Source organism: Myotis yumanensis, unplaced genomic scaffold, assembly GCF_028538775.1.
Source record: "Myotis yumanensis isolate MYYU_CA2020_CCGP unplaced genomic scaffold, mMyoYum1.0.hap1 SCAF_2, whole genome shotgun sequence".
NCBI classification, from domain to species: domain Eukaryota; kingdom Metazoa; phylum Chordata; class Mammalia; order Chiroptera; family Vespertilionidae; genus Myotis; species Myotis yumanensis.
The window spans coordinates 30071197-30094586 of record NW_027223753.1 but is presented as its reverse complement, the minus strand read 5'-3'; the positions used below and the strand labels follow the sequence as shown (position 1 = coordinate 30094586).

Below are 23390 nucleotides of genomic sequence, written 5' to 3'. Positions count from 1 at the left end.
TTTAAATTCAAATACTGTGAGTACTATGATCAGTTTTTGTGGCACTGCCCAAAACAGCAAGAAACTTTAACACATCTAAGTCATCATTTCTAGGGAAAAGTTTTTTATTAAATGAAATGAAACTGAGGGGAAATGAAAAATGAAGGATAAATGACAAAGGAGATTCTGAGAAAAACAAAATACAGGTGTGGCAAAGGTAGATTTACAGTTGTTTGTATGGGAAATAATACAATAATCTATTCTCTCTATATAAAACCCTAATATGCAAATAGACCAAACGGGGGAACTAAACAACTTGTTGCTATGACATGTGCTGACCACCAGGGTGTGCGCGCAGAACATGGCGGGCGTCGGCAGAGCATGGTACATGGTGGGAACCGGCCATGGTGGGATGGTGGAGCAGGTGAGCAGGGGTACCAGACCAAGGCAGGGCTCTGGTCACTGTCATCAGGGCAAACCTCTGATGGTTACTGAAAATTCTTTGCTCCAGTGCACCACAGTCCCGCCTGGTGCGAGCACCTGCTGCCAATGCCAGAGCCACTGCTCGTACCCGCTGCTGGCTCCTGATGCCGGCCCAGATTGCCCCCAGGGCTTCTCCACTTTCCCCTGCTCCTAAGGGGCAATCGGGGCAGCAGCTGCCACTCGCACTTGCTGCTGGCATCGGCCCCAATAGCTGCGCTCCATCAGCAGATGCAAGCGGGGCCGGCGCCATCAGCGCATGTGAACGGCAGGAGCGGGCCTGCCGGCAGACATGGGACCAGGGGCTGTGGCGGAAGGGGCCAGATGGGGGCGTGGAAGATGGGCTGAGACCGCCCCTGTGCCCACCACAGCCTCGAGGCCCACAGTTCCTTTCAAGGTGCACGAATTCGTGCACTGGGCCCCTAGTTAATAAATAATAATACAAGTATAAACTGTCTCGTATATTCACAACTATAAACCTACTTTTGCCCCAACCTCTATGTAGATCAAGGGCTTGCGCTATGCAAGAGGTTGAAAAAGCACCAGAAACATGTACAAAATAAAAATTATCTTTGAAGGTAGCACAACTAGAAAAGAAAAAGGAAAAAGATCAGCTGTATCTCTTAAAGACTATATCAAGGAGTGGTAAACCACCATTTATTTAGTGAACAATGTGATTATCCTGAAACAGGGGATGATGACTGGTCTTATGAGGAGCAAATTCCCATCAACCATCCTATCTTGCCGGAGGCAGCTATGGGGCAGTTTCTTGTCGACCTTGCCATCTTGCAGCAAGTTGCTCAGAGACAGTTTCTCATCTGTCTCCCTGTTTCCAGTGAGACAGGGGACTTTCCACTTTATTCCTGTAGGGCACAGCTACAAGTTATACAACTGCTTAGCTGCAGTACAGCATTTGTTCTTCTACTTATAGTGACCCACCATATATGTAGTCTGTCATCTGGCTCCTCTAATTAGGGGTTGTCCAATGGGATGTGACACCATACTGATGCGGCTTATACTGTCTGTATGAAGAATGAAACTGTCTCAACGCATCTGGGATCTCTATGTCCTTATAAGCTCAATCTATGGATATGTGATAACTCAACCAGCAGCTGACAATGTACTGTTGTTTAAGGAGTGCTTGATGATCAGCTTGATATCTTGTTGTTAAATGAAAAAAAGCCGTCTACAATGTCTTTCTTTTAACAGAGAAATTAAACCTTCTTAGGCGTACTGTTATAACAGACATGTCTGTTCTTACTTCTCGCTTAGTTCTATAAATGTTTTTAAGTTTTTTCCTTATTATATTTTTTGATATAATATAGGCACTCTGTGCTCTTTAATTTCTTTTGGTTTCAAGATTTTCTATATTTAAATTATTTTCAAAGCTACTTAAAATCATTAAATCTTTGCATAGTTTGCTTCAATACTCCAAATAGTCCTTTAATATCATGACTTTCTCATTACAGAGTGCTTTAATTCACCTCTTGATCAGCTATAAAAAAAATTTTTTTTTCTTCAGTAAGAGCACATGAAAGCAAGGATAGAATGTTTTGTAAGCTCTCTATAACGTCTTTCTTTTAGCTTCACATATGAATGAGAATTTGGCTGGACATTAATATTTATAATCCCAAACCTATTAACTAAAATTCTGCATAAAGTATTCCATTATCTTCTGGCATTTAGTATTAGGAAAAGAAGTATGATTTGTGTTTCTTTGAATGTATCCTATTTCTGTTCTCACAGAGTATTTATATGAATGATTACTTCTGAAATTTTAAAATCTGTCATGATGTGTTAAGGTTATAGGCTTTTTTCCCCATTAACTTTTCCAAGAACTCAGAAGCCCTTTTAATCTCTGTTTTCTTCTAAAGATTGCTTCTGTACCAACTATTCTAGATCTTCTTCAGGGATACTTATAATTCTCAGTTCTCCATATCTATTCTCTTTTTTCACATAACTATTCTTTCTTTATCTGCTTCTTCTGCATTATGGGAGAATACTATTTTAATTCCCCTTTTCCCCAGAGCATTGATAACAGTTTTACAGAATCACGTTTCTTTTTACCTACATTCAACAGAATTTTAATTCTGCTCTGAGTTGTTTTCCTTGTGTTATTTTCTTATTTCAGTCCCCACCCCCATCCCCATTTTACATCTTTGTCCTGTATAAGTTTTTACGTATTTACTCATCCTTGTGAGTGATCTGCTACCATCAAATTTATACCAAGAAAGTGTGGTGGATGGCTCTTAGACTCTGTTCCGTCTACTGGTGAGGATAATTGCCAAATGATTAGAAAAGAAGTATCAGATAACTCAAGGGCCATGCACTTATATAATAGGTAACCAAATCAGCACAGGAGCAAGAACACTCACACAGGTCCCTTAATTGCATAGCTTTGTTTTCCAGACAAAAATTGAAATACAAGACTGGTTAAGAATTTGGTGCCAGGTTCATTCTAACCTTTGAGGTTTATAGAATCCTCTTCTCAAATCTGCAGCTGAAAAATAAGGTGATATACACAAACATCCTCTAGGCTTTTACCAAGGACTCAAAGATAGCTATGCTAGACTGAGGTATAATCTTTCTTCTATTCCAATTGCTCATCACTTGGACACAGAACACATAAACCAACATATATAACATAGTACACAATCATATATTTGTATCTAACTTGGTAAAATACAAGTACCCAATTAAAACACTATCAAGGTAGAAATCTGCTCGACTTATCTAAGCTAATGAATTGATCAGTGAAAAATATACATCTTCGTTTTTTATTAGCATTTCAATTACGTTTGGTTTAGTGTTAAGCATCAAATGAGTACTCAACAAAGAAGTTAACCTCATCAAGACTTACCGGTGTATAACTATGCACACTTCCAACACTATTCAAATTAACAGATGCCAAACTCTGGTCTGAGAGACTGTTGTTAAGGCTACTGCGTGGACTATCACTACCATCCTGATCAGTGTTGTACAATGTTACCTAGATTGAAAAGAAAAGCAACATTTGAGTAAGTAGTTCCTACTATAAAGAGTATTTTTTAAGCAACTCCACAAAAGTACAACTAGCTGGAATATGGAATAAAAATAAAATGTTAGTGGTCTTTTCTTTGGTGCCTACCTACCCCAATCCCATGCCCTTCACTGCTAACTCTATGTTCACTATGAAATAATTTACTCTCAAACTATAGGACATATCCTATCCAGAGATACATACATTCAATTTACTATCAGGTACAATTAGTTCATCAACTTTTGGTAAGGGGATTACAGTAGACTTTAAATATTTCTACAATGCATAAATTTATTTTTATTCAAGCTTTAGCAAAACTCCTGTCCTCTATCATAATCTTAGGCATCAAAAAAAGAACACAAAAAAACAGAATTTTAAAAAATCAGATATCAATGTTTATAATACTGAAAATTGGACACTCAACTATCTAACACATTTGTAAAATCATAGGTATATAATCTAATTTTTTAAAGTAATAATAATAATATGCTAATATATAGTGGGCAAAAGTAGGTTTATAGTTGTTCATATGGAAAATTATACAATAATTAATAAGCAATAATACAAGAATAAACTGTTTCATATACTCATAACTGTAAACCTACTATTTCCCACCCTGTATATATGCATTAGACATTGTTAACATTGTTATCACACTGTTAACAATGGTTAACTAGTAGGAGCTGGGTATTCCTGAAGACTTTATCACAGATAGTATGTATTTTTACAATGCTCAAGTTTGTTAATAATAAGCATAATTTTAAACTAGAAATAAACAAAAAAGATTTTAAAAGTAGCCTAACTAGTCTTCCTTCAAGGTTCTATTCAGATGCCACTACTAACTTTCCTTTCTACGGTCTCACTTCTGTGGGAAAAATTAATACACTGGCTTTACAGTCTCACTAATTTTTATCATTTTTTTATCTATTACTAGAGTCACCAATAAGTAATCATACACAGTATAGTGCTTTCTGCTCAGTATACAATTAATAAATATTTGCTGAATTTAATACCCAATTGGGCTATACTATTTTTCTGTCTGTGCAAAAAGCAGTCAAGCTCAATCCTCACAAACATTTGCCAAAAAAGGTTGAATATGTTGAAAACTAGGCATATATGCTTCTACACTTAAGGCAAAACAAAACTGTCCCATATTCAAATTCCTATCAGCAGGGAACAATTATGTGTCTAGAAACTAATAAGGAAGAAGAGTACAGAAGTCCCCCCTTAACCAGTTTCAGTTACCCACAGTCAACCACGGCCCAAAAATATTAAATGGAGAATTCCAGAAGTAAACAATTCATGAGTTTTAAACTGCGCATTGTAGTGAGTAGCACGATGAAACCTTGAGCTGTCCTGCTCTGTCCCATCTGGGAGGTGAATCATCCCTTTGTCCAACATATCCGCATGGTGCATACAGTACAGTAAGACATTTTGAGAGATCACATTTATATAACTCTATTCCAGTATCCTATATAATAAAAGGCTAAGATACAAATAGACCTAACGGCAGAACAACAACCGGTCACTATGACGTGCGCTGACCACCAGGGGACGCACGGAACACGGCTGGCGTCAGCTGCGGCGTGATGGTGGAGCAGGTGAGCGGGGGCACCAGACCAAAGTGGGGCACTGGTCACTGTCATAGAGGCGAGCCTCTGGTGGTTACTGAAAAGTCTTTGCTCCCACGCGCAGGGGTCCCACCTGGCGCTCATACCCACTGCCAGCGCCAGCCCCGATCACCCCTCAGGGTTTCTCTACCCCCCTCTGCTCCTGAGGGGTGAGTGGGCCGGCCACGCCTGTACCCGTTGCCAGTGCACGGCGCCAGTCCCAATCGCTGGGCACTGTCAGCTGGTGCGAGTAGCAGCTGATGGCCCCAATCACCCCTGAGGACTTCTCCACCTCCCCCTGCTCCTAAGGGGCGATTGGGGCAGCAGCCGCCACTCGCACCCAGTGACAGCGCCGGCCCCACTCACACCTGCTGCTGGCGCCAGCCCCAACTGCTCCATGCCTGCCCCAATCCAATCGCTCTGCGCCGTCAGTGGGTGCGAGCAGGGCTGGGGACAGCGCCATCAGCGCATATGAGCAGCGGGAAAGGGGCTGCCAGCAGAGGATCGGGGGCTGCGGCGTAAGGGGCCGAATGGGGGCGCAGAGGATGGGCCAAGACTGCCCGTGCCCACCATAGCCTCATGGCCCACAGTTCCTTTCAAGGTGCACGAATTCATGCACTGGGCCCCTAGTTTTTAATAAAAATCCGAAGTGTGTGGCAGTGAAGAATACCCAGTAGTTAAAAGGCACCGCCTTGATTTGTGCTCCTTTGAAGTTGCCTAGTTTTTTTTTTTCCTCTGATTTTCTAAAAATATTTTTTTTATTGATTTCAGAGAGGAAAGGAGAGGGAGAAAGAGATAGAAACATCAATGAAGGAAGAGAATCACTGATCGGCTGCCTCCCACATGCCCCCTACTGGGGACCTGGGCATGTGCCCTAACTAGGAATCAAACCATGATCTCCTGGTTCTTAGGTCCACACCCAACCACTGAGCAATGCCGGCGGGCTCAGTTATTATTTCATTTTAGCTCTATACTTTCCTCTTCATGGTTCCATACTGATTGCAATTCTCTAATAAATTTTCTGTAATTCATCTATATTCTTGGACATATTAGTTATTTAAAAATCATTATCTAGATCACTTGTGGATGTTTACATTGTTCCCCCCTCTCTTGGTATTGAATTATTTGGTCCTTTGTCCTGAAGTGTCTAGAAATTTTGATTGAAGGTGAGACCTTACTTATGAAAACTTGCAAAAGCTAGGGGGTGATGCCATCTTCTTAAAAAAAGATTTTTTTCTTTCTTTCTTTTTTTTTTTTTTTTTTGGCAAGTAGAAGACTTTGAGCCTGGTCTATTTTGATTTGCTCTTACTCACAGAACATAACCCTTCTGACGTATCAACTTGGAAGCCTGGGTGTTTAAGATGGCCCACTCCATTTTAAAGGTCCACAAACTATAATTTTTGTCTACCCCTTCTCTGTAAGGTTGCTGAATTCTGGCTAGTGAAAAAATCTATTTGGCTGAGACCAAGCACATGTAGGTTAGGAGTTAGCAGATGTCTTAAGTGGATGTTGCTTGCAAAAACATTAGCTTACTTCTGAGATTTCTCAGGATCTTAGCCTCAAACCCTGACTGTTTGGTAGCCCCAAACTTGTTTTTCTCTCCCTAGCTCAATGACTGCTCTAGGCTGCTTTCTATTTAGCCTCTATGTCATACACTGATAATTGGGAAATGTCTCAAGGGAAAATTTGCAGGACAAATCTCAATGTGTTTCCCTTTTTTCTGGGATCCTGGATGATGAAGTCTTGGTTGTTTCGTTCTCCAATGCCTCCCCCCTCTTTTTGGTGGGGGTGGTATTTTTATATAGACAGGCAGAAGGGTTAAACTGATTCTAGTTATTCAATCATATCTGGAAGCCAAAGTCCCAAAACTGCAGCTACTTTGATTCCCATATTATTTAGTCATGAAGACCTAGAATTACTATTTCCTAATTGTTTCCTAGTAGCCACAACTATCTATGTTTAGGCCTCACTATCTCCTACTTGGACTATTGCAAAGACCAGTATTGGATATTTCTGATTCCAACCCATCTGCTTTACCAGAAATTCTCAAGTCTAACTGGGTATCACTAGGGATGATTTTTGAAAGTAGTTCCCTGTGCCCTATCCACAAGGATAGTAACTTACTTGATAGGCCTATAATGGAATCTGGGAATTCCAACCTCCCCGCCCCATCCCCACACACCTCTCCTAAGTGATTCTGATGAAATTATTCCATAGATTGATATTTGGGGAAAAATCATTACATCTCAGGTGCTAGTTTCCTTTCTAAGTTGGAAATCTGATTAGTCTCTCTGATTATATAATGTCTTCTGTTTATTCATCTTTCTACAAATAAAAATTCCTATGTATACTAAATTAGTGCGATGTGTACATGTACTATATGTGTTTATGCATGTCATGAGTGAGTGGAAGAGTGACAGACAGAGATAAAGAAAGAACAAGTGAAGCACCAGAGAGAAGATGGTGATAGCAAGACTAAAAGAATATGAGCATGAGTGTGAGAAATGTATGGCTTCAAGGTGCTTATGGTCTAGTAAGGGAGGAAACAGATGCACACATATGACTGAGTTACTTCATGAACCTCCAGAGCCTTTTTAGGGTTTTGAGATATAAGATTTAATAATTACCTTGTAAAGAAGAGACATCTGTATCCCACTACATAGCTAATGAGTTGGCACAAAGTTTTTACTCTTTGTTTCAAAAAAAAAAAAAAAAAAAGGAAAAAGAAAAATGCAGCAAACTACCACATACTATTTTCTGGGTATGTTAGTAAACTCAAACATCTTAAAACAGGTTGATCACCATTCCAATGAACTTTATGAGTTTGTCTAAATTATTTATTTTGATTTGTTGACTCTCTGGGAATTTGACAATCTTTTTTTCATATATTTAGAGGGGTAGTCAATGACTTTGAAACAAATTGATACAATAAAATGTTGACTCAAAAATTCTACCAATGAGAACTGGCAGTATCAAGAATTTCATATAGAACTTCCCAATAAGCATCTTCCAATTTCTCCAGAGAAATATTTTCTTCTAATTTGTAGAAGAACACTGTAGATTCAGCTTTCAAGCTGACAAATTTATATCATCTTTAAATTCAACCATATAAAATTCTATTGTTATTATAAAGGCAAATTAAACGTATTACTCAATGACATTTCAAAAGTGGTTTTTAAAATGTAATTACTTTGTTAGTCACAGTGTTGATTGCCAGAGTTGGAGAGGCACTTCCCGAAATAATACACTCCATTCCCAAAGAATCTGAATCTATGCTATATGGAGTTGAGGCCTAAAATACAAGAACAAAATAAATAATTATTAGCTTATATATCCAGCAACTTTAATACAATTTGAAGGTATGTCATCAAATTCTCCAGCATTCAGTTTTGTACTTTCTGAAAATGAACTTAAATAACTAAGGAACAATGGAAAGACAAGAGTAGAAGAAACATGGACATCCAGATGATCTTGTGGAACAGAGCTGGTTATCCATCTGATCCACTATCAGCTTGGACTTTTACCTGAGAGAAATAAAACCTCTCTGGTTTAAGCTTCTCCAGGTTTTTTTCTTCCTTTGTTAGTGCAATCGAACAATATCCTAAATATCGCAATTTCATATACACTGTTTATGAAACCAGGATGAATGTGAAAATCAATATAGATGGTTTTCTACATTTAAAATTTTGGATATTGTGACAACTCCTCTCTCCCTCCCCGCCCCCTCTCTCTCCTCTCTTCCTCCACCCCTCTCTCTCTTTTCTCTCTCTTCTCTCCCTTCTCCTTCTCCCTCCGTTCCCCTCCCCTCTCTCTTTCTCTCTCTCAATAGACAGTTTTTACTGCTTTGGTGAGCCCTCAAGAGTTTTCAACTTCAATGCTGAAAGTTAAAGAAGGACAGATATTAACAATTTGTGGCTATGATGTTAGTTCTATGGACATTCCCTCTCTGGCAAAAAATATTTGTCCCACACATGACCCAATCGAACATTTATTTTTAAAATATATTGGATGAGAAAGAGCAACTTCACTGAGACACATTTCTAAGATTAATCTACTCATCACTTAATTCCTCAGCATAAATTTTTTTCATCTGATAATCTACAAAGGTAGGGAACAGGCTTCTTGAATGAAATGAGAAAGGGAAAGACAAAGGTCACCCTAGAAGGTAGAATCTAGCACTTACTACTAGTAGGTGCTGGGTACACATTGAGAGTGAGGTGAAAATTGAAAAGGGCTTCAGAAATACCAGTAGAAGAACTACAAATATGCCTCAATTTTGGTGCCAGCCAACTTAGCTATACCTAAATTAACGTAACATTACTTTAGAAAGTTACAAATTTCATGTTCCTCTACTTCAACTGAATCATCGCAGTCCAGACTACTGTTTCACTATTTAATTCTCACTAATCCCTACTGGTAGGAGGAAACAAACCAATGTTGTGTGATTTCGTGCAAACTGCTCAACCTTTACATATTTATTAAGACTGGTTTTGTAACTCAACATGTGCTATATCTTGGTGAATGTCTGTGTGTACTTGAAAAAAAAATAGGTATTCTATAGTAGTTTGGTATAGTGTTCTTGATAATGTATTCCAATGTTCTTTAATTTTTTAAAATTGATTTTAGAAAGAGGAAGGGAAAAGGAGAGAGTGTTAGAAACATCAATGAGAGAGAATCATTGATCAGCTGTCTCCTGCACGCCCCCTACTGGGGGATCAAGCCGGCAACCTGGGCAATTGCCTGGACCGGGATTCAAACCATCATGACCTCCTGGTTCATGGGACACTGAGTCACAGCACCTACTGATTTTTATTTATTAGCTTTGCTTCATGTATTTTGAAGCTCAGTTGTTAGTCACATTCCCATTTACAATTGCTATGTCTTCATCAATAATTCCTTTATCAAATGTTTTTAAATTTCTGATATACTGTCTTAAAAAGTCTGTTTTAGCCCCGACCGGTCTGGCTCAGTGGACAGAGCATCGGCCTGTGGACTCAAGGGTCCCGGGTTCGATTCCAGTCAAGGGCACGTACCTTGGTTGCAGGCACATCCCCAGTGGGGAGTGTGCAGGAGGCAGCTGATCGATGTTTCTCTCTCATCGATGTTTCTAACTCTCTATCCCTCTCCCTTCCTCTCTGTAGAAAATCAATAAAATATATATATATATATTTTTAAAGTCTGCTTTATATGACATTAACCCATTGTACGCCATAAGCATCTGTAGATGCAAGCGGCAGACCACCCCCACCCACCACCCACATCTATAAAAAAGAAATGTTTTCCCTAAGTGGCAGCCCTGACCAACTTTATAATCATTTTTCGTGAGAATTTTCAACGGAAAATATTCAAGAACACCCGAATTGTGAGTAATATATTTATTTTTATAATATTCATTGCAAATTGATTTTTTAAATTAAATTCAAAATATCTTGGTGTGTGGGGATGGTTTCCGTTTTGGACACATGGTAGTTAACTGGTTAATAAAGTCACTGCACCCTTATGCTTACTATTTGTATGGCATATATTTTTCCATGCATTACTTTCAACTCATCTGTATCTGAAGTCATGACTCTTGTAGGCCGCATTTAGCTGAGTCTGCTTTTTTAGCATCTTTAACAATCTCTGCTGTTTTACTGGCATGTTTAGACCAATTAGCATTTATGTAATTGTTGGTACTGTTAGATTTGGATCTAAATTGTTTTCTTTTTCATCTCTATGTTTTTATCCTTTCTTCCTCCCTTTTAGATTTAGATATATTTTAGTATTCTAATTTATCAATTGGCTTTTTAGGTATACCTCAAACTAGGTATTAAAGAATGTGCTCAATCTGAAAAAGAGCATCTACAGAAGCCCCACAGCTTATGTCATACTTAGGGGTGAAAGACTAAACCAGGGGTCCTCAAACTTTTTAAACAGGGGGCCAGTTCACTGTCCCTCAGACCGTTGGAGGGCCGGACTATAGTTTAAAAAAAACACTATGAACAAATTCCTATGCACACTGCACATATCTTATTTTGAAGTAAAAAAACAAAACGGGAACAAATACAATATTTGTATTTGCATGTGGCCCGCGGGCCGTAGTTTGAGGACCCCTGGCACTAAACACTTTTCCCTTATGAATGAAAAAAAGGCAAGGATGCCCACTTCACCACTCCTATTCAACACTGTACTGGAGAGTCTAGTCACTGTGGGAAGACACAGGGGAGAGGAAAGTGAGGGACAGAAAAACTGTCTATTTGCAGGTGATAACTGTTTATATAGAAACTCCCAAGGCATCTTCAAAACAACTACTAGAACTAAGTGATTATAGAATACAAGGTTAATAAAAAAAAAATCAATTACATTTTTATATACTAGCAGCAGGCATTTCGAAAATTATTTTTTAAAAAAGTATATAGCATCCAAAAACAAAATATTCAGGATTAAGTCTAATGGAAACATCCAAGTTCTCTACACTGAAAACTAAAAACATTCCTCAGAGGAATTATAGACCTCATGAATGGAAAGACAGTATGTTTATGTTTTCATAGCTTGGAATAATCAATACTGCTAAGATGTCAATTCTCCCCAGATCAGGACTGCCTGGGATAAGAATGGAAGAAGGCATAAATTACTAAAGGACATGAGAAAAGTTGGGGAATGATGGAAATGTTCATTTGACAATGGTGATAATTTCACATATCAAAACTCCTCAAATTATAAGCTTTAAATATTCCATTAACTGTACATAAACTATCTCTAAGTATTGTTTAAAAAAAGAAAACTAAATCCTACCCATTCATAAAAATAAAAATGACCTCTCATGGAAAGAAAACTCCCTGGTCTACATTTCTAATTTAATAGGATTTCTCTTAACTTGAAAATTCCCAGAAAATTCTATTTACACATATCTTTTGTAGTGCCTCCCACCCATGTACACCCAGTACACGTTTGCCAATTTGAAATACATGCTTTTTCCACTCTGCGAGTTCTAAGAGTAGAATGTAGTTTGCATTCCTTCCTTTGCTCACTTATACCTTTAACACTCACTCAGACTCAGCCTCAGAGGAGGAAAGCACACAGTGGGGCATCATTTAATCCACAAAAAAACACTCTGAATAATAATGGAAAAAACTGAGACACAAATAGCACAAAGACAATAATCTCAAACATACAGCAAAATGCAAAGTATTCTGCCTAGAAGAATATTCTCTTTTCTATTTATCCATCCATCCTCCCATTATCTTCCTGATTAAACTTGTAATCACCTTTGAACTATAACACACACTAAAAGAAAAAATGTGTATCCTCCCATCTTTGTTCCAATAAAAGCTGGAAAATTGGAGATTATGTGTTCTTTACAGGGTCAATACGTTTACGATAGTAAGTTTATATAAGCATCTGGCCTTTAACTCCTCAAATAATGCCTACACAATGTGTTAGAAGATTTAAGCAAAACTGTCCACGGCAATTTCCCCTTGCTCTCCCTGCTTCTACCCGACACAGCATCTAAAGTAATCTCGTTAAAATGTAAATCACATTATGTCACTACTTTGCTTATGTCCCTCCAATGGCTTTCCACCTCCCTCAAAATAAAGCCCAAGTCCTTCACAATGGCATAAAAGGCCCTACACAATCTTCCTCCTGCTCCTACTGCTCACTTCTCTAATGTCAAGTCCTATTACTCTTCCCTCCTCACACATACTAGTCCAATGGTCAGCAAACTGCAGCTCGCGAGCCACATGCGGCTCTTTGGCCCCTTGAGTGTGGCTCTTCCACAAAATACCGACTTCTGCACATGGGCCACGAAGTTTCAATCGCACTGTACATGAGCCGCGGTTTGCCGACCACTGTACTAGTCTATTCACAGTGGCCTCTTGTCTTCATGTCAAGTATGTTTCTACCTCAGAGCCTTTGTACTTGTGGAATTTCAGAAGAGAGATTCCCAGACCTATATAGCTAGCAATCCACTCATATTTACATATAAAGAAACTATGGCCAGAAAAATTAAACATCTAAGTTATAACAAATAACTTTAAAACTAGATCTCCTAACTTCCAGGCTATAAGTATTTCCCCTAAATCTTATACTTAAAATAAAAGTGATACCTCATGACTTTGTAACATGACTTGGTTTTGCTCATAATTTTACTATGTTCTTAAACTAACAGAGGCACTTCAGATCATTAAATGCTGATAAAATATAATACAATGTAAAGGGTTTTAAAAATAACTTCCTTTTCCTACCAGCCAGCTGATCAGAAATCTTACATTTCTAGCAGGGGGATTATTTCCTATTTATAATTCTTTCAAAGCACTTTACCTGTGCTAAGCATACAACAGAAACAGGAGACTTTGCAACCCATAGCAATAGCTACATACAGCCCTTATAACTACTTCCTTAACAGTAATAAATTTGTCCACTTAGTTATTTTAAAATTTGAAAGAGGCACTTAGTCAAACACTAAGCAGTGACCAGGAAGAAAAGTCTTTGAATTACAAAGAAATTACATATTCTAAAAGACGCACCTTCTAATTTAAGAAGAACAGATATGCCCATACACACCTTGAAAAACAAAAAGGTGTTTGTTTTTTAAAGGATTTCCTATGTTTGGGGTGGGAGTGGGATCCAATTTAATAACTAAGCCAAAGGCTATGAAAATGTAGAAGTCTGTGAAAAATAAAAAAACAAGGTACACACAGATCTGATAACACACATATACACTCCACCAATAGAAAAGCAAGGCATATAGCAAACACTGTCAGAACACAACTATCTTCCCTCTAGTTTCATTTCTACACTCTGAAGGCTGTTTACTATAAACATCTGTAACTCTCTGCCTAATGGCTTTTTTTCAGTTGGGGAGCATGCTTTGGCTTTGTGGAGGGCAGGCCAGAAGTGCAAAAAAGCTAATGTCCTTAGCAGCATCACTCACTCAATGAGGGGGAAGAGATGATAAATAAATATACCAGCTCATTGCCCCACAGTTCTAAACTGCCTCCCAGAGTTCCCAGGGGGATTGAGCTCCAAGTGCTCACAATAGTAACTGACTTGATAATTGCCCCACTTTCCTAGAATCAACCCTCAAACTACCTGTGATCAATCCTTATCTACCTCTGGGGGAACTCAAATCATGACAGTTATCTTTTCCTTTCTCAAAAGAAATGTCTCCTGGGATAGGCATGAAATCTTCCTTTAACACAATACTTTCAAACTTTTTGGTAGCAGGACCTCTTTAAACTAAAAAGTTATTGAGGATCCCAAAGAGCTTTTGTTTATGTGAGCTATACCTATTGATATTTACCTATTAGAAATTAAAATTGACACAAAATTTATTCTTTTAAAATGCATAATAATAAATGCATTGCATGTTAACATAAATATTGTTTTGTATGAAAAATATAGTCTCCAAAACAAAAAGAGTTTTTAAAAAAAATTGCTTTAATAACTGGCTTACTGGAAAACCATTAGATTCTCATATCTGCCTCAGCATCCAATCTATAACAAAATCATAGGTCATGTAATCTCTAGAAAAATTAATGAGTGAAAAAGGCAAGGAACATCTTAGTATTAATGTGAACATAGTTTTGACCTTGTGGATCCCCTAAAAGGGCCTCACACACTGAGAACCACTACTTTAGCATAACAGGTTCCTATAGGCCAGCGGTTCTCAACCCCCCCTTAGGGGTCACCTAAGACCATCGGAAAACACATACATAATTACATATTATTTTTGTGATTAATCACTATGCTTTAATTATGTTCAATTTTTAACAATGAAAATACATCTTGCATATCAGATATTTACATTACAATTCATAACAGTAGCAAAATTATAGTTATGAAGTAGCAACAAAAATAATTTTATGGTTGGGGGTCACCACAACATGAAGAACTGTATTAAAGGGTCGCGGCATTAGGAAGGTTGAGAACCACTGCTATAGGCAATGAATAACATTGCACAATAGCCAAGACACATGATTAAGTTTTAAAAGGGGGAAGGGGCAATCCAAGAATGAACAAAGAATATGTTTTTATGATTATCAACATGCACTAATGTGGTGCTCATTCTCAAAGCCTTTCTTCTATTCTTGACACCAGTTCCCTTGGAATAGTATAATTGCTTGCCAATCTTAAAACAAAACAAAACACTCATAGGCAATATCAAGCTAATTTTGCTTTTTTACTATCCTAAGCAGCTTCCAGTAGATAGGCTACTTTTTAACCATTAATCTAGTCTTCCACACGTAAGTTCAGCTTACTCTTTCACACTGTCAATCACCCTCATTATCTGCCATTTCTGTTCATCTATGAATACTTATTATTATTCACTAGAGGCCCGATGCACAAAATTCATGCCAGAGTAGGCCTTCCTTCCCCCGGCTGCCGGCACCAGGCTTCCCTACGGCACCCAGGACCTGGGCTTCCCTTGCAGCCCTAGCTCCGTCCTTCCAGACATCCGGTCTAATTAGCATATTACACTTTTATTATTATAGATAATAATGACATTTATTATTATTCATTAATAAATACTTAATAAATATCATTTACTCATTAATAAATAATCAATATATCTTCTGGTTGAACTGAACAGACAAGGCCAAATTAAAAAGCAAAATGCAGAAGGTCAAGCTTTCAGTCAAGATGGAAGAGTAGATACTGGTAAATGTGGTACTCACATCCTCTCACAAGCACATCTAAATTACAATTAAAACTACAGAGCAACCATCATTCAGAACTGCCTGAAATCTAGCTCTAAGTCTTATAACTAAGGATATAAAAAAGAAGTCACATCAAGACTGGTAGGAAAAGCCCTGGCCAGATAGCTCAATTGGTTAGAGCAGCCGTTCTCAACCTGTGGGTGGCGAGCCCTTTGGAGGTAGAACGACCCTTTCACAGGGGTCGCCTAAGACCATCGGAAAACACATATATAATTACATACTGTTTTTGTGATTAATCACTATGCTTTAATTATGTTCAATTTGTAACAATGAAATTGGGGGTCACCACAACATGAGGAACTGTATTAAAGGGTCTCGGCATTAGGAAGGTTGAGAACCACTGGGTTTGAGCATCATCCCCATATGCCAATGTTGTGGGTTCAATACCCCAGTAAGGGCACATACAAGGCTCAACCAATGAACGCATAAATAAGTGGAACATCAAATCAATGTTTCTCTTTCTCACTGGCTACCCCTTCCTCTCTCTAAAATCAATTTTTAAAAATGACAAAATAAAAATAAAAAAAGACTTGTAGGAGGCGTGGAGATGCGAAACAGGCTGGTCCCACACCAACATGTGGTTGCAGAGGTGCCCCCCTCCCCTCAAGGAGGTCACAGTTTGAGTTTTGGGCTTGATCCCCGGTGGGGGGCATGCAGGAGGCTACCAATTGATGATTCTCTCTCATCATTGATGTTTCTATCTCTCTCCCTTCCTCCCTCTGAAATCGATTTTTTTAAAAACATTAAAAAATGTATTGTCTTTCTTGAACTCTATGTTACAGCCATATTAACCTGTCGGTTTCTTTAAATGTTGGGAACGCTTTTTAACCACTAGTTTTCCACACATAAGTTCAGCTTACTCTTTCACACTGTCAATCACCCTCATTACCTGCCATTTCTATTCATTTAACAGGTCTTCACTGAGATATCAGTTCTTCAAGGAAACTTTTCCTGAATCTCCTAGACTAAATTTTACTTCTCTGCTATATGGTCCCAGAGTTCTCAAGACCCTTATCTTCAGGGTAACCACATTATTTATCATCTAAATACCATTTTGAGAATGAATGGGGAACTATTAATAATACTGAGGAACACTGTCACCCTACCATATCAGTTTATCTTTCCTGCTTAAGTGAAAGCTTCATAAGGAGAGTATGGGTCTGCCTCTATTCCCTAACACAGCTCTATGCTTACAAAGTAAGAGGTGTGCTCTCACTCACGGTCTCACAATGAATGGCATGACTTATGCAAATTAACGTGAAAAAGGGAAAACTCAAACAGACAAAATGAACTACCCAATCCTGATACTTTGCCATCTCTATATCATATCTTTACCAAGGCTTTTTATTTCATGCTTCACTATTCACCCCACCCCTCATCAGAAAAACTTCATGGGAGCAGAGAATGTCTGTTTTCTTAATTGCTGTTGCCCCAGCACCCAGAATTGTACCTGCTCATGGAACTCAATACTAAATACTAAATGTTGTTCTACCTTGCCCTGCCTGACTTGATCTGAAAGTCAAACCACATAACCCATGAAACCTTCCCAGATAGTCCCAGTATAATAGTCTCTCCTTCCTCTGCACACAATGATATTTTATGTCTTTCTTATAATACTTTCCATACATACTTTACCTTTGTGCTAGAATTGTGTCTTTATCATATCTCATTTTTCTTAATATAACCCACAGCACCCAAGCATAATGCCTGACACAGTATCTACAGAACAAATATCTGTCAAATTAAATTGGTAAAATGATAGTACTACAGACAATTACAGGTATATGTTTTGAAACCTGATACCACTCTAATTTTCTAGAGAACTTTCTCATTTATGTACACATTCCTAGCCCAGGCCATTACCATTTTACCAACTAGACTACTGCAACTCCATCTACTCAGCATTGAGGAGGTTTAGAACAAGCCACTGTAGAATGTGCCAATTTAGTTTGTGAATTATTTTGAGCTGAAGTCAATAAAGACCCAGCAGAGTCAGCAAAAGCTTTTTACATCCTCCTAACTGCCTAAAGGAAATTAGAAAGGGGGCCTGTACCAGTAAGAGAATTGTTACCAAAGATAACTTTATATCTAAGAGGCTTATCTGCATGGCACAGCAAACATCTATTTACCAAGCATTTGCTCTTCCCACCTTCCTGTGAATTGCTTTTCTCCCTTTTGAAGACCCCTATCTCTATCCCTCTCCTTAGCCTCAATTGCCTGGCTGCTTGTGAGTCTTATAGTTTTGTGGTGTTCCCATATGTACTGGTACATACCTAATTAAACTGTCTCCTAGTAATTCTGTCTTTTATTAGAGGGGTTTAGAACAAATTTATCTGACCAAATGTTTACTGTTTCTTTCATCTTATCATATTCCCTTTGACCTGATTGATTCTGCAAACATTTACTGATACCTATTGTAAGCTGTAAAAATCACTAACACTGGAGATATATATTTCCTCTGTTCTTAGGGGATCACAGCCTAACAAAGGAAACAAATACAGAAACGATATCTACAAAGTGTGAGAAATCCTATAAAAGAACACTGGAAAAATTCTACAAGAATGTGAATGAGTAAATGAGGAAAAGTTTCATAATGTACTTAACATTTGCAATGGGTCTTGAAGAACAGTAGGGTAAAATATGTATGTACATGTGTATGTGAGAGAGAGAGAAAGAGCTGAAATGCTAGAAAATGTACAGTGAGAAAGCTGAGAGGTAAAGTTAATGTCTGGTGACAGTCTAAGTGTTTACTAAAAATATGTTACAATAAACAACTTAGAATACCAACTAGAGCTCCTTTTTTTCCAAATCTTGGAGATAAAATTAATCTTGCAAATTAATTTTTAAGTATGAATTTACAAGTAAGAATTATCTTACAAATAACACATACACTTAACAGATTTTGTGTATAAAATAATTATTACATAGTTGGAAGAAGGAAAAAGCATTTGAAAGATAATCAGGAAAATTCAATTTAATTAGACTGTATGCAGCGAAAAAGAATAGTTTTGTTAACTAAAGCCAACCCTCAATGTTGCACATGCCAGAGGAAAGAGTCTAAAATTAAAACTCAAGAAACCTGGATTTGAGTCTCAGATAACAGTTGTGTCCTAATTACAAAAACAACCAACACATCTTTTACTTAATTCCTAAACTGCCCATCTCACCTGAGTTAAGATCAAATAAAACAATGAATTTGAAAGTGATTTGAAAAAATACAAAATGCTATACAGATTAAGTATTATCTTCATTACAGTTATACTTGCTGTATTGAAAATGAACCTTGAAAATCTATATTTCTGACATAATGACACAAACTAAATAAAGAGCTTATACCCGTTCTACAGATCGTGCTCTCTTCTTTGGCCGAGTAGGCAGCGCATCTTCCTTCGGATTGGTGTCTATTGCCCAATAGGACCCCTAAAGGTAAAGAAATAAATTATATTAACAATATATCCCAGCAACTCTATAACATTAAAATGGATTGTTATAATCCTATGCTCCAAAAGCAAACATTTTGCAAATACAACAAAAGTAACATGAGAGCCCAGCCAACAAGGCTCAGTGGTTAAGCACAGACCTATGAACCAGGAGGTCACAGTTCAATTCCTAGTCAGGGCACATGCCTGGGTTGCGGGCTCGAACCTGATCCCCAGTGTGAGGCATGCAGAAGGCAGCTGATCAATGATTCTCTCTTATCATTGATGTTTCTTCTCTCTCTCTCTCTCTCTCTCTCTCTCTCTCTCTCTCCCTCCCTCCCTCCCTCCCTCCCTCCCTCCCTCCCTCTCCCTTCCTCTCTGAAATCAATATATATATCCTAGAGGCCCAGTGCACGAAATTTGTGCACTGGGGAGGGGGGGGGGGGGCTGTCCCTCAGCCCAGCCCGCACCCTCTCCAATCTGGGACCCCTCAGGGGATGTCCGATTGCCAGTTTAGGCCCGATCCCTGTGTGTGGGATCGGGCCTAAACCAGCAGTTGAACATCTCTCTCACAATCCAGAACTGCTGGCTCTCAACCGTTCGCCTGCCTGCCTGCCTGATTGCCCCTAACCACTTCTGCCTGCCAGCCTGATCACCACCCCCTAAGCACTCCCATGCCAGCCTGATCGACGCCTAACTGCTCCCCTGCTGGCCCAGTCACCCCCAACTGACCCCCTGCCGGCCCGATCACCCCCAACTGCCCTCCCCTGCCGGCTTGGTCGCCCCTAACTGCCCTTCCTCCCCTGCAGGCCTGGTCCCCCCCGAACTGCCCTCCCCTGCAGGCCTGGTCACCTCTAACTGTCTCCCCCTGCAGGCCTGGTTGCCCCCCAATTGCCCTCCCCTGCTGGCCTGATCGCCCACAACTGCCCTCCCCTGCCGGCCATCTTTTGACCACATGGGGGCGGCCATCTTGTGTGAGGGCGTGACAATTTCCATATTACCTCTTTATTATATAGGATTTTTAAAGTAGCATTAAGAGAAACACTAATTTGGAACTGAGAAAAGTAAAGTTCATATGGGAAAAAAAGTTCATTTATAACTTAAGAAGCCAAGTTCCAGAACTTCTGCCATAGCCAAATAAAAAGAGATGATCAACTGAAAACATTTAAAAATATTTGCTAATTCTTAATTGAACACATGATAATTACAACAGCATATGACATTCAAGTTTAATAGAATTTTATGTATAAAGATACTTTCATGGGACTTCATAATTCTATAATACTGCATTATGAAAACCTTGCTGAATGACTGCTGGATGAGAACAGCACTCTTTTTTTTTTTTTTTGTCCTTAGAAATATATCAACTCAGTATTCTTTGGTTTAGAAAAATTAATCTAGGATATAATCAACTCAATTTAACCATCATAATTAGAGTCTAGAATGCTGCTGTCTCTATGTTCACCTTCTGATTCTACTGAAAATAGTAAACCATTATCCTGTCAATTTTCTTTTTAAATCCTCACCCAAGGATTATTTTTCCCACTGATTATTATTATTTTTTTTTTAAAGAGAGTGCAACATTGATGTGAGAGAGGCATGACTAGTTGCTTCCTTGACTGGGGCCAAGGATCGAACCTGCAACCCACGTACATACCCTTGACCAGGAATCAAACCCGAGACACTACTAAGCCACATCAGCGAGGGCTCAATTTTTCATTTATCATTATGAGCAGGGAAAAAACAAACAACAAAAAAAAACTTAAGATGTCATACTTTGGACAACACAATAAAAAAACTGAAGAAACAGCCCTAACCGGTTTGGCCTGGTGGATAGAGCGTCGGCCTGCGGACTGAAGGGTCCCAGGTTCGATTCCAGTCAAAGGCATGTACCTTGGTTGCGGGCATATCCCCAGTAGGGGGTGTGCAGGAGGCAGCTGATCGATGTTTCTCTCTCATCGATGTTTCTCTCTCTCTCTCTCCTTTCCTCTCTGTAAAAAAGTCAGTAAAATATATTCTTTTAAAAAAAGAAAACTGAAGAACAATAGTGGTGATTTCATTACTACATCATTCCATCATTCTTTTTTATTCTTGTTATTTTAGTATTTGGGCATGATAGGGAAAAACTGATGGGTATTCATGAAATAATTCTTAACATAATGAAATCATTTCAAGATTAGGAAAAATAAGATCACTAAAATACCATATTGCATGTTAGATTTATAAATGAATCACATATGGTAATTGCAAGATACAATAAGTTTTATTCTAGTTTTTTTTAATATTAAATTTTCTATTTGCTCTTTGGAAAAAATCTAAGAAAGAATGTAAGTCACAAAATAATCACCTTTACAAATGAGAACTGCTAAAAATTGATACTCAAAAACTAAATTGGACCCTGATGGTACAGTGAGGATTAAATATAATACATATGAAATATTCCCTCCAAAGTTTGACACATATTGTTTTGTATTAATCTTATTCTTTTTCACCTCCTACAATTTCTATCAAAGAGCAAGCATACAAATATTTGGCAAATCTGAAATTTTTAAATATAACAACTTTTATTTAATTATTGAAGAGAGTTGTATCTACAAAAAGATAAATAATTTGGATAATTCTAAAGATTTATTCTTTCATTTAACATTTGCTAAATTTCTACTCTGCACAAGAAAAGGCAAATAAAAATAAAATAACAACAGCTAAAATATTTTTAGAGAAACTTATTATCAAAAATAAAATGTAAGAACAAGCTATATCAGAATATAACCTAATCATCGAACCCAACCTGGGGAAATGACACATGCTTAATCATCCAAACTGGCTAAACTTCTCAAACTTTGGGCAGATACCAGAAAGGTAACAACCTTTCTCTTAATGACAGTTCATGTATGTGCTAGTCACAATGCTCAATCTGAAATGCGGTGAAAGAGACAGAAAAGGTATCTGCATAGTTAAGTCTCACCATCTTCATGTCTTCATTCAAATTTCACTTTCTCAAAGAATGTACCTTACTTATTCTTCTGAAAATTGCAATCCACACCTCAATCTACTTTACCTACCCTAACTTTTAGATAGTGTTTATAATTGTCTCACATTCTACATAATTTATGTATTTATTTTGTCTACTGACATCCTCCCATAAGGCTGTAAGTCTTTGAAGGCATGAATTTTTTTCCTGTTCTGTTTGCTGATGCATTTCAAATGTCTAGAATAGTGACTAACACATAACAGGAAAGTAAGTTATCACCATAAAGTGCTAAGATAAGTGAGCTGAATCTTCAAGGATGATCACGCTCAGATATGATAGAAAACAGAGGGGAATAAAAACAATTTTAGGCAGGAGAAAATAGCTCGTACTCAATAAGCATTTTTAACCATTTGCCTGCCATAAAAGTCTACAGATCAACTTTAAAATCATTTTTCGTGAGAATTTTCAACAGAAAATATTCAAGAACACCCGAATTGTGAGTAATACATTTATTTTTGTAACATTCATTGCAAATTGATTTTTTAAATTCAAAATATCGTGGCATGTGGGAATAGTTTTCGTTTTGGACGTGTGGCAGTTAACTGGTTAATATTCATGGACTCCCAGGAAGTCTGTGGACAGGATTCAGGGGCTCCATTAACTTGGGTAATAAGAAAATGCATTTCTTTCCATTATGAATGTAAGAGCAAACCACAGTTTAGCAATACCTAAAAAAGTTTGTTTCCTATCACATTTTATCTCAAAATGTCGCTTTACTACTCATTATTTATTTTTACTTTTACTTAATGTTACCATATTAAATTTTGTTCAATTTTATAATTTAATGTTACCAAGGAAGCACAGATTACTGTATCACAAACTTGTTATTAGTATTTTCATAATAATTTTAATGTAGCTGCTTCTCCTTTAAATCCTGTATATTCTGGTTTACACCTTTAAAAAAATAGTATTATTCTGAGGAGTTTCACTGGCTTCAACAGAAGTGCCAAATGGAGTCATGGCATAAACAAGTGTAGAGATTCTGGTGCTAAAGTCATAGACATATGAGAGAGAATAAGACATTAAGAAAACTGTTTAGGAGAGAAGGAGAGAGAAACCAAGATGGCGGCATCGGTAAACACCTGAAATTGCTTCCTCGCACAACCACTTCAAAAATACAACTAAAAGACAAAATGGACATCAACCAGAACC

At 38.0% G+C, this 23390-nt stretch overlaps 1 protein-coding gene across 2 annotated transcripts in view; it reads right to left on the bottom strand.

Moving 5' to 3' along the window:
• Nucleotides 1-23390, bottom strand: part of FOXJ3 (forkhead box J3) — a 129926-nt gene that overhangs the window by 20422 nt on the left and 86114 nt on the right. Inside the window, exons 5-7 of one of the 2 annotated variants that reach the window (XM_070404988.1) lie at nucleotides 19125-19208; nucleotides 8279-8380; nucleotides 3320-3448 (exon numbers count right to left, since the gene is read on the bottom strand). In XM_070404988.1, coding sequence (XP_070261089.1) covers nucleotides 3320-3448; nucleotides 8279-8380; nucleotides 19125-19208 — 315 coding nt within the window. The remainder of the gene's footprint in view (nucleotides 1-3319; nucleotides 3449-8278; nucleotides 8381-19124; nucleotides 19209-23390) is intronic. The other variant, XM_070404989.1, reaches the window with a different exon arrangement.